At 45.2% G+C, this 12,269-nt stretch overlaps 1 protein-coding gene across 3 annotated transcripts in view; it reads right to left on the reverse strand.

The window, feature by feature from the left end:
* Positions 1-12,269, reverse strand: part of relb (RELB proto-oncogene, NF-kB subunit) — a 63,690-nt gene that overhangs the window by 20,743 nt on the left and 30,678 nt on the right. For all 3 annotated transcript variants that reach the window (XM_043680824.2, XM_043680823.2, XM_043680825.2), the window contains exons 6-11: positions 12,002-12,127; positions 8,508-8,612; positions 6,323-6,538; positions 4,877-4,942; positions 1,726-1,773; positions 669-731 (exon numbers count right to left, since the gene is read on the reverse strand). In XM_043680824.2, the coding sequence (XP_043536759.1) occupies positions 669-731; positions 1,726-1,773; positions 4,877-4,942; positions 6,323-6,538; positions 8,508-8,612; positions 12,002-12,127 (624 nt within the window). The remainder of the gene's footprint in view (positions 1-668; positions 732-1,725; positions 1,774-4,876; positions 4,943-6,322; positions 6,539-8,507; positions 8,613-12,001; positions 12,128-12,269) is intronic.

Genomic DNA, 12,269 nt, shown 5'->3' on the forward strand with positions numbered 1-12,269 from the left:
GAGCCAAAGTGGGCCAAAGGAGTTATGGTGGAAGGCAAGCCAGGTCTTATAGATAGGTTTTTGATTGTTAAAGGGATCAAGGGTGACAGGGAGAAAGCAGGAGAAACTTATCAGCAGTGATCGAATGGCGGAGTAAACTCAATGGGCTGAATGGCCTAATTTCTGCTCCTACGTCTTATGGTCTTGTCGTAAAGGGCTGTCGAGGCTGGGTAATTAAGTATATTCAAGGCTGAGATAGGTTGTTTATCAGGAAGAGAATCGAGGGGTGATGGGGTAAGGCAGGAAGGCAGAGTTGAGGATTGCCAAATCAGCCATGATCCCATTGAATGGCAGAGCAGTACTTAAAGAGTTACTTCTGCTGCTCTGTCTTATAGTCTTAGCTTACTGAATTGGCAAATTTAATCTTCCATCTCACTGATATCTGTGCAAACAGTCAACTCTTGCAGTAAAGGGGCACGGTGGAGGACATGGAAGTGATTGACTCTTCTGTTCATCAACTGCTCCTTTCCCTCCCCCTCTTTCAACTTGATTTTATCGATAGCATCCTCACATCTGGTCATTGGTAACTCAGGGCATGTCTGCTCATGGTGACCACCTACAGAGCCCATTTAATGTAATCCTCTCTCCCTTCAAGTCATGAACTAAGCAGCTTCCACAACTAAAGTTACCTCGATTCTTGATGGTCTGTTTCATCTGGATAGCTGGTGGGTCCGGCTGAGTAAAACTGGAAGCTGTTGGTGAAACAAATTGAAAAGCAGAGTCTTAGTCAGGATCAGGAAGCTGAACTGTTAATACATTTGAGTTACTATTGACACCACTGTGTCAGCCAATGAGATAGACACAATGGTGGGACTCGGACAATATTGACACCACATCAGCCAATGAGTTGCAGGTGAGATGTTATGGCTTGTCTTAATTTATAAGGTTTACAAAAGAAACTGTACAAACAGAGTCTCCCAATTCTTGTGGGATTATTTTGTGGCAGAATGCAAGGGTCAGTTCTGCTTTGATCCAAACTGAACAGCTTAATTCTGCTCCCTCTCCCTATACCAATACTGCTTCACCCACTCAGAATCCTAAGGATGGGGTGAGAGTGAGGGGGTAAAACACAACAGCATAACCCCTCTGGTTGACTAACTTCTGTCCATTCCCCTCACTGCATGGTAATTGCAGGTTGACGGTACAATACAGATTGCAGGTGGTAATTAATGGAAGCCATCTCCAGTCCCCATCTGGAATTCCCTCCCAAAATCTCTCCTTCTTTTAGACACTCCTAAAAACGTAGTTCTCTGACAAAGCTTTTGATCATCTCACATCTTCTTTTGTGGCGAGGTGACCTGTGAAGTGCCTTACACTGTTTTGTTACAATCAAGGCGCCAGAGACCCGGGTTCAATTCCCGCCTCAGGCAACTCTCTGTGTGGAGTTTGCACATTCTCCCCGTGTCTGTGTGGGTTTCCTCCGGGTGCTCCGGTTTCCTCCCACAATCCAAAAATGTGCAGGTCAGGGTGGATGGGCCATGCTAAATTGTCCGTAGTGTTAGGTGAAGCGGTAAGTGTAGGAGTATGGGTCTGGGTGGTATACGCTTCGGCGGGTCGGTGTGGACTTGTTGGGCTGAAGGGCCTATTTCCACACTGTAAGTAATCTAATCTAATCTAATCTAATCTATATAAATGTGAGTTCTGTTGATGAGCTGTGTAGCCAGGCATGATTCAAGTCAAACTTACCTTGATTCTTTAACCGTGTTACTGGTTCTGATGAAGCTAAATTGGATCCTGTCAAATGAAAGAAAAAAAAGAAACTTTAAATAGCAGGATCTTATCAGTTTGTTGAACAGTATGGCGGTTTGCTCAGCATTCATTTCTGTCACCTTGGGAAAAGCTTCAGGCTGTCAGGGGTTCAAACCTCACTGTGACAACTGAAGGCCCCAGGCTGGGTGGGACATTGCAAGGAGTCACTCGCTGGGATGTCATCTTTTGGAAGTTAGACGTTAAAGCAAGTTTCCTGGCTACAGTTTCGGATGATAATGGCCCTGGGCTACTTAGTCAAGGACTGGGGGCGCTCCAGCTGTTCTGGTCAAATCCACCCAAACGTTGGCCTTTGACTGATCTTGGCCTGTCCAGGGTCACACTTAACAGGTGATAAAAATGTACTTTAAAGAAATTTATTCGAGGGGTGTGGACTTTGCCATCAAGGCTGGTATTTGTTGTCCAATCCAAATTGCCCCTTGAATGGACTGGCTTAGCTTGACCAGTCAAGATTTAACTACGTCACTTGGGTCTGGAGTCACGTGTAGGCCAGACTGGTTAAAGATGGCGGTTTCCTTCTCAAAAGAACATTAGTGAGCCAGGTGGGTTTTTTTTTTTAACAACAGTCAATGGTAGTTTTGTGATCAACATAGCAGAGACAAGCTTGTGGTCCGGTTTCCTCCCACAGTCCAAAGATGTACAGGTTGGATGGATTGGCCATAGGAATTGCAGGGCCACAGGGATAGGGTTTGTCTGGATGGGATGCTCTTCGAAGGGTTGGTGTGGATTCGACAGGCCTGCATCCACATTTAAGGATTCTATAATTGCAGATTTGTGAATTAATTAGATTTGAATTCCATGGTGGGAATTGAACCCATGTGGCCAGAGGATTAGCTTGGGCCTCTGAATTACTAGTCCCACTATGCCATTAATTCTGACTTCTAAAAGTTCCCTTTCTTCAAAATTCATAAGATATGGAGGGTACCAATGGTAAAACCAGCATTTATTGCTCATCCCTAATTGCCCTTGAGAAGGAGAGGTGATGGCCTAGTGGTATTATCGCTGAACTATTGAGGTAAGGTTCGAGGGACCTGGATTTGAATCCTATGTTGACTGATGGTAAATTTGACTTCAATAAAAATCTGGATATAGGAGTCTAATAATGACTGTGAATCCATTGTCGATTATCAGGAAAAACCCATCTGGTTCACTAATTATCTTTAGGGGAGGAAACTGCCATTCTTGTCTGGTCTACATATGACTTCAGACCCACAGCGATATGGTTGACTCTTAACTGCCCTCAGGGCAATCAAGGATGGGCAATAAATGCTGGCCCAGCCAGTGATGTCCGCATCCCATCAATGAATTAATAAAAGATACATTCTCTGTCATTTCACCCATCACTGTGTAGACCTCCAGGGTTGTATCCCTGTAACATTCTCCCCTTGTGCCACTCTGTGTGCCTTGGAAAATTCTTCAACTCCCTTGAACTGAAATTGTAATCATTTTTATTAATATTCATTTATGGGATGTGAGTGTCACTGGGTTAGGTCAGCATATATTACCCATCCCGAATTGCCCAGACAACAGTTTGAGAGATGACCAAGTCGCTGTGGGTCACATGTAGGCCAGACCAGGCAAGGATGGCAGATTCCCTTTGCTTAAAGAATATTAGTTCTTACTTTTACAAAACAGTCAAAGATTCCATGGTCGACATTAGGCTAGCTTTGTATTTAAGATGAGTTTTTAATTAATTAAAATTTTGCCATCTGCCACAGTGGGATTTGAACCTAAAGCATTAACCGGAGGGCCTGGATTATTAACCCAATGATATTATCACTATGCCACTGTAATGTTAAAAGATTAAATTGTATTATTTCTCTGGACGTTAATGTAATGTTAAAGGGTTAAACTGTACTGTCTTTCTCCAGAAGCTGAACGTTCTGGAAGTGGGGGTGGGGGGCGCAACATTCATGCAGGAATTTGGATGAGTGTCCATTGTAATCCACACTTCATTTGGCCATTTACTACTCTCCTACTGCTATTATCAAATTAAACTCTCAGACAGTCCCTTCCATTCAGAAATACTTTCATAGCCAACCCCCAGCCAATCAGATTCGTTTGCGTGATCATCCCCCAATACTGAGGTATTGTCCGGGGAAGTAGCGGAGCCAGAACTCCTTTGTCGGGCCACCCTGAAGCTAGGACATACCCACGCCTACATCGTCTAGGAGAATCACCGAGTCAGGAAATCGTTTGCATAATGATTCCCCAGGATTAGGGCATTTACATTTACATTATCTCCAAGGATGACCTCATCCTACCATTGCATCTGGGGTAACAGGAGGTTATGGGGGCTGGGAGTGGCCAGAGTACCTAGATTAGATTAGATTACATTACAGTGTGGAAACAGGCCCTTCGGCCCAACAAGTCCACACCGACCCGCTGAAGCGCAACCCACCCATACCCCTACATTTACCCCTTTAACCTAACACTACGGGCAATTTAGCATGGCCAATTCACCTAACCTGCACATCTTTGGACTGTGGGAGGAAACCGGAGCACCCGGAGGAAACCCACGTAGACACGGGGAGAACGTGCAAACTCCACACAGTCAGTCGCCTGAGGCAGGAATTGAACCCAGGTCTCTGGCGCTGTGAGGCAACAGTGCTAACCACTGTGCCACCATGCCACCGTACCTGTGAGCATTACCAACTGACCTGTATAACAGGGGTGTCTTTCCGTTATTCAAGGCCTCATTTTGGCTCACCTTTGTGTGACCGAAGAATGTCAAAGGGGTGGGGGGGGGAGCTGTCACCTAGCTTGTACAAGCTTTAATAAACTCTAACTGTTTGCAGAAATTGGTCTGTGCGGATTGCATCTCATGCGTGAAACCTCACGAAAAGAACCTAACACCACCATCTCGCTCCTCTTAACATCACCTATTCTGTTGGCTATACATCACTGCTTCCCTGTTAAACTCCTCAGTGTCTTCTACTGCACTAAGGGCACAGGAAGAGTTGAGATACCACGGATGACACCACAACAATTCCAAATGAACCCATCCATTCAACAGAGCAAAAGCAGACGTGAATGATTAAATCCAGACAGCACTGAACTCAGAACTCACCCATTAAGGTGTTGATTGAAGGGAACTTGATCTTTCTCGTGCATTTGCTCCGAACTCCATAGGCATCTGTCAGAAAGCAGAAACAGCAGAGGGTAATCACACAGAACACCTTCCCAGAGTACCACCTTAAAAACTTGCGCATGACCATCCCAAATATTTACACTGTGCCCTTCAGCTCAAAGGGTTGACCTGTTGCAATGTGGAAGCCATTGCTTAAGGCAGCAGTGGAGACAAATACAATAATGGCTGCCCAAAGGGCATTGTGGGCAAATTTAAAACTCAAAACGTTTGCAGGACCATGGGGGCAGGAGCACGAGGGAGTGAAAATCATCCAATAGTGCGAATGGGGAGACAGCACAAGGGCCCAATGGCCTCCTCGTGTCTATGCAATTCTATAATTGATTTAAACATGCAAGATGCTGAGGAGGCTTGAACATGTAGATGTGAAGAGGATTTTTTTCGTGGGAGAATCTGGAACAATTTTAAAATAAAGGATTGCCCATTTAAGACATTTTTTCTTTCTCAAAGAAGGTGATGAGTCTTTGGAATTCTCTTCCTGAAAAGTTGATGGAAGAAGAGCCTTCAAATATTTTAAAGGCAGCAGTGGATCAATTCTTGATAATCGAGTGGATAAACGTTATCGGGGGTAGGTAGGAAGATGGAGCTGAGGTTACACTCAGATCCACAATAGATCATGGCGGAAACATGGCGGGATCAGTGTGGAAACAGGCCCTTCAGCCCAACAAGTCCACACTGACCCTCTGAAGAGTATCCCACCCAAACCCATTCCCCTACCTTATTACTTTATATTTAACCCTAACTAACACATCCCTGGGACTCTATGGGGCAATTTAGCATGGCCAATTCACCCTAACCCACACATCTTTGGACTGTGGGAGGAAACCAGAGCACCCAGAGGAAACCCACACAGACACGGGGAGAATGTCTGTATGAGTTTGCACAGTCACCTGACGGTGGAATCGAACCCAATGCTAACCACTGTGCCACCATGGTCTTATTAAATGGTAGCGCAAGCTCGAAGGGCTGGATGGCCTACTCCTAACTTGCTTGTTTGTACATACGTATCAGACACATTCAGCACGTGTGCAGCAGTTCGCACATTGGCATCGCTCAAAGTTCTCCTATTGCTGCATCTCTATTCTACCCCATTAGGTGGTCTGTTGGTGTGGTGGTGGTATCCCTGTCCCTGAGCCAGAGGCTGTGGGTTCGAGTCCCAGCCCAGAGCTTCTTGGCCATGGAAGAATGTGATGCTGTTAATCAGTCTGCTAATCCTTCCAATCACTGCCCAACAGGGAAGAGAAAGCGAATGTGGGAGGATAGATGCAACAAACAGATTCTATCGTCGACGTTGCTCTTGACCCAAGCTATCCCGTCCCACACGTTTGTTAACACTCAGGAGTTTGCCGATCTGTTTCGGTACGCTACCATTTAGCTTTGGGAGGTAACGGAACTCAAAGGACTCGCTGTATTCCTTATCAGAGGGGCGGTACAACTGCAGCCTCACGGTGACGGGTTCCTGGATGTCGATGTCACAATACGGCGGCGTTTTGAAGACTATGGCGATCTGACGGTGAACATCGGTTTGGGAGAAGACTCCCTTTGCTTCCCAGTTGCCTCTTGAGAAGACGACGGCAATATCTTCTGCATGAGGAAGAGACGATTATTGAAAAGATATGCTTTCTCCCCACCCTCTAGCGTTCACAATTTGACTTTTCTCACATCTCTCCTGTCCCTACCATCCAACATTTTTTAAAAAAAAGCAAAGCTTAGGGGCACTCAGGATGTCATCAAACTATCTCCCTGGGTATAAATTCTGTGTCTTACAATCTTAATCTCCACAACCACCTGATGAAGGAGCAGCGCTCTGAAAGCTAGTGCTTCCAATTAAACCTGTTGGACTATAACCTGGTGCTGTGTGATTTTTAACTTTGTACAGCCCAGTCCAACACCGGCATCTCTAAAGCATTGCTAAGAGATTTACATAGGGTCGGTAGAGGCAGGGAAGGCAGGGAATTATAGAATGTAAGTCCAATATAAGAAGGGAGAAAGATGAAAAGAGTGAAGTTCTGTGGACATGTTTGTTGACATTACAATAAGGGCCAGTCCATTCAGGGATGGTATCAAGAGGCACTTCTTCACAGGAAGAGAAGTGGAAATATGGAACTCTCTCCTGCAAAGGGTCAAGGAGAGCAATAGATTTTTGTTTGGGCAAAATATTAAGGTTGATGGAACCGAAACAGATAGAATTAGGATACAGACAAAAAATAGAAATTGCTGGAAAAGCTCAGCAGGTCTGGCAGCATCTGTGGAGAGAAATCAGAGTTAACTGAGTTCTGAGGAAGGGTCACTGGGCCTGAAACCAGTGCTGCCAGACCTGCTGAGCTTTTCCAGCAATTTCTGTTTTTGTCTCCGATTTACAATCCACAATTCTTCCATGAGTTAAGATATAGATTGGCTAGGATTTAATTGAATGAATAGCTTTAAGGAGCTGAGTGGCCTTCTCCTGTCCCTGTGTCTCTTTGTAACTCTGCTGCCCATATCCAAACACATACCAAGTCCCGTTCCCCTATTACCCCAGAGATTGCTGACTACACTGGCACCCAATAAGCAATGAGTCAATTTTAAGACTCAGCCACATTTTAAAACACTTCCGCCTCCCTGCCCTTCTCGTTATCTCTCACCTCCTCCCACCCTACAATTCCTAGAGATATCTGGCCTTCTTCAAGTTTGGTCCCTTTCAAGGACAACAGCATTAGTGGTGGTTTCTTCAGCTGGTGTGAACCCCTAGGAGGGGAATTCTCTTCCTAAACCGCTGCATCACTTGGCTCCTTTAATACCTGCCTCTTTGTCCAAGCTTTTGGACCACTGTTCTAATATCTCTTCATGTCGCTTGGTGTCATATTTCATTTTTTTCTGTAATGTCTGTCTGTGAAGCTCTTTCGAGCGTTTCAATTCACTTAAGATACCTCACAAGTCCAAGTTGTTGCTTTAGCCGAAAAGCTACATGCAGATATTACAGCCACCGCAGCAAGTAAAACAACTATAAGACTGCTTCCTCACACAAGTTAAAAATCACACATCACCAGGTTATAGTCCAACAGGTTTAATTGGAAGCACTAGCTTTTGGAGCACTGCTCCTTCATCGGGTGGTTGACAATTTGAAATTTGGAATTCTTGTGTTTCTGTCCTGATTAGTTCAAAGTGAAAAGCTTTGACAGTATGACAACCACCTGATGAAGGAGCAGCGCTCAGAAAGCTAGTGCTTCCAATTAAATCTGTTGGACTATAACTTGGTGTGGTGTGATTTTTAACTTTGTACACCCCAGTCCAACACCGGCACCTCCAAATCATCCTCACCCAACCAACTACCTGATGCTGTGAAACACTTTGAATATTCTCAGAACCACAAACCTGATTGTGACAGCAGACAATGATGACAGACACAATGTAAATGTCAAAACCGTAAATGCAAAATACAAATGTCAGGTGTGGGAAATAAAAACTGAAGGGAGAAACTCAATGGGTGAGACAGCGTGTGCAGAAAGTCAAACAGAGTAAACGTTTCAGGATCAATTGCCTTTCAGCAGAACCACAGGAAAAATGCAAATACCTTTCTGCACCTTGTCACACAGGAGAAACAGCTCCTCCCCTCCTGTGCAAACCCCATTGTCCTTGTTCAGGCGACAGATTCGCAGCTCCGAAGTGTTAGTCGCCTCTAGAAGTGAAATATTGAGCTTTGTGAGTTCAATGTTAGGAACAAAATCTCCACTTATCCAATTCTTTCACATCCCCGATTTCAAACGCTCCACTATTGGCTGTCCTGACATAAGCTACCTGGGCCCTAGGCCCTGATGTTAGCTACTTAAACCTCTCCTCCTCTCAGCTAGTCCCTTAAACCTATCTTAGTTTAGATCAGAATGGTGCTGGAAAAGCATAACAGGTCAGGCAGCAGCTGAGGAGCAGGAAAAATCGACGTTTCGGGCAAAAGCCCTTCATCAGGAAACCTACCCGATGAAGGAGCTGCGCTGTGAAAGCTAGTGCTTCCAATTAAGCCTGTTGGGCTATAACCTGGTGTTGTGTGATTTTTAACTTAAACCTACGGTTCATCATGCATTTGGTCATTCTTTCTTGTGTTTCAGTCGTGAGATGCTTTATTTTAGTGATGCTAAACAAATGAACTTTGTTGTTGGGAACTGCTTTTGAAAGTAAACCCTACAATATCCCTGTAACCCAGGGAAATCTGCACCCTCGCAGCAGTGGTTTGCAAACCTGACTGTAAATCCAGCAATGTGGCTCACACAGGGAAGTGTCCTCTGTAGGCAAAAGGAACATGTCCAGGCATTGCATCTTTTTTCTGAATTAAACAGTTGTGTAGGGACAAAACAAAAACTCAGTGGATTCTTAGAAACATAGAAAATAGGAGCAGGAGTAGGCCATTCGGCCCTACAAGCCTGCTGCACCATTCCATTTAATCATGGCTCATCCAACTCGATCCACTATTCCCACTTTCTCCTTCTCACCCTTTGATCCCTTTAGCCCTGAGAACTAGATCTATCTCCTTCTTGAAAACACTCAACGTTTTGGCCTCATCTGGTTTCTGTGGTAGAGAATTCCACAGGCTCAGGGCAGTGCCTCAGCTAGAGTCAACTTGCCAACCAATCCACACACTTTGCTCATGCAGTATAAATTGTTGCTCCCTTTGAAATTTGGTATTCTTGTGTTTCTGTCCTGATCAGTTCAAAGTGAAAAGCTTTGATAGTATGTCTCTTTTCCTTCCCCACCCCACCCCAAGCAATACACAAGGGGCAGGGCCATGGATAGGGTGAATAGCCAAGGTTTTTTCCCTAGAGTAGGGGAGACCAAAGCTAGAGGGCATAGGTTTAAGGTGAGAGGGGAAAGATTTAAAAGGAACTTAAGGGGCAACTTTTTCATTCAGAGGGTGGTGCGTGTGCGGAATGAGCTGCCAGAGGAAGGAGTGGAGGCTGGTACAATTACAGCATTTAAAAAGCATCTGGATGGGTGTATGAACAGGAAGTGGTTAGAGGGATATAGGCCTAATGCAGGCAAATGGGACTAGATTAATTTAGGATATTGTTGGCATGGACGAGATGGACCAAAAGATCTCTTGCTGTGCTGTATGACTCTAAGTTCTGTATCACCGAGGGACTATTTGCCAAAACAGCAGGTGGTGGATTCAGGTTTCAGGCCAGAGACTTGACCACATAATCCCACTGTGGCCCTGAGACAGTGCTGCATTGTCTGAGGCGCTGTCTTTGTTAATGTCTCACCCGAAAAGCTACGGTGAGATCATTTGCTGCCACCAGTGAGGGAAGATCAGGGATGGGGAGGGAGGCTCATTGTCAATGTCTCATCCCAAATGAGCCTCCCTCCCCATCCCTGATCTTTCCTCACTGGTGGCACCAAATGGTCTCATGGTGGCTTTTCCATGGAAGAGCTGGGAAATTAGCCACAGTGCACACGGACCTCAGCATTTATGCCCTCCAGCAACTTTTCAAAAAAAAAAATTGAGCTGTGAATATCATTGCAATTTGTGGAATCCTGCTGTGTGCAAATTGGTGACAGAAATAGTGAGGTTACAGAGGAGATGTTTATCTAGCTCCACCTACCTAACAAAGTGAATGGTGAATGGCAGAAACCATACCTCTACATTAGAGTTATAGAGGTCTGCAACAGAGGGAAAGGCCCTTCGGCCCATCAAGTATGTGCGAGTCAAATACACCCATCTAATTATTCCAATCCCATTTTCCAGCAATGTGGTAAACCACCCATTAGGAATCACTGATTAATCTCCCCATTGGTTCTTGTTGTATATGACTTCCCTTGGCAACAGTCTGTCCAATTGGAACGTATCACCTGAGCCCTTTAGAAAGCATAGCCAGTGGCCTTTGCAGATAATCTTCTAATTGACTGCACGGGTGGTTGTTGGTGGTGGTTAATACTTAAAACAAAAACTGAAAAGTCATGGTGATTTGGTGGTGGGAACATCATTCAGTTCTGTGTGACAACACTTCCAGATATACAAAAGAAACCAGGTTGACCCAGATTCCAAAGTATCTTTGGAGAGGGAGTGTGCAGGGTCAATCAATACTCTTGATGCCTCTAGAGAGACACAGGGCACCACAACTTGTGGAGTGCTTTATTTCTGCTTCCCTCTCTCCCTACTTTCCCCCTCAACTTCTGGGCACTTAGCATTGTCCTTAACAGGTCTTGCATGTCAATAACCAATTGGCTACATGGGTGATTTACTGCTTAATAAATGAAGGAATAAAATGTCACGCTGATTTGGTGATGGGGAAGAAAAAGTTCAGCACTTCTGGGTATAATGAAAAGAAGAAAGCAGACTCAGGAATGGATCTGCATAATTAGGGCAGCAGAGTGGCTCAATGGTTAGCACTGCTGCCTCACAGCACCAGGGACCCAGGTTCAATTCTAGACTAGGGCAACTGTCTGTGGCAGAGAGGGTTTCCTCTAGGTGCTCTGGTCTGCTCCCACAGTCCAAAGATGTGCAGTTTAGGGTGGATTGGCCATGCTAAATAGCCCTGCAGTGTCCAGAGGTGCATGGGTTAGCCATGGGAAATGTGGGGGATTGAGTCTGGATGGGATGCTCTTCATAGGAGCGGTGTGGACTCAATTGGCTGAATGGCCTGCTTCCACACCATAGGGATCCTATGAATTGTTGGCCCCTGGCTGGGACTAGTCCATGGGTAGTGGCTGTGTTTTGATGCTCCTTTCCATATTAAACAGCACTTAACCCATAGCCTCATACGCCACAGCATCACAAGTCCACATTTAAATATTTCTTAAATGTTGTACTGTTCTTTTTATTTATGCAAGGCAGAGGTAGATCGATTTATTAGAAACAAGGGAGTCAGGGGCAGTTGGGAATGTGGAACTGTGGCCACAAACATATCAGCCACGGCCTTATTGAATGGTGGAGCAGGCTCGATGCACCTAATTCTTAAGTTTGTGTGAATTGGGAAGGAAGAGATATAGCGTGGAGATTTTGGACTGAGGGAGCATGCCAACTGAAAAATAGGTGCATAAACCAAAAAAAAAAGATGAATCCCTCAATGTCTTCCGTACTTTTGTCATAGATTGGATCCGACAGGACAGGGGCTAGGGCCAAGTTCGTCTCTTGGATAAAGGCCTGGAAGCAAAGTCGAACCACATTCATATCAACGTCTTCCGAACACCTCGCAGAGTCACCAACTGTAAAGGAAACAAGAATTCTGTCAGCCTTCTGACATCGCCAAGAATTCCACCCCCCGAATGCCCTGAGCAGAGGTCAATGACCAGCAAGCCCTGCTCTCCCGCCCCCCAGAACCCCAACAAAGCTATAAATTACTGGCAA

The sequence above is a fragment of the Chiloscyllium plagiosum genome, unplaced genomic scaffold (genome assembly GCF_037043375.1).
Source record: "Chiloscyllium plagiosum isolate Xiang-an unplaced genomic scaffold, Cpla_swu_hap1 HiC_scaffold_47, whole genome shotgun sequence".
Lineage (NCBI taxonomy): Eukaryota > Metazoa > Chordata > Chondrichthyes > Orectolobiformes > Hemiscylliidae > Chiloscyllium > Chiloscyllium plagiosum.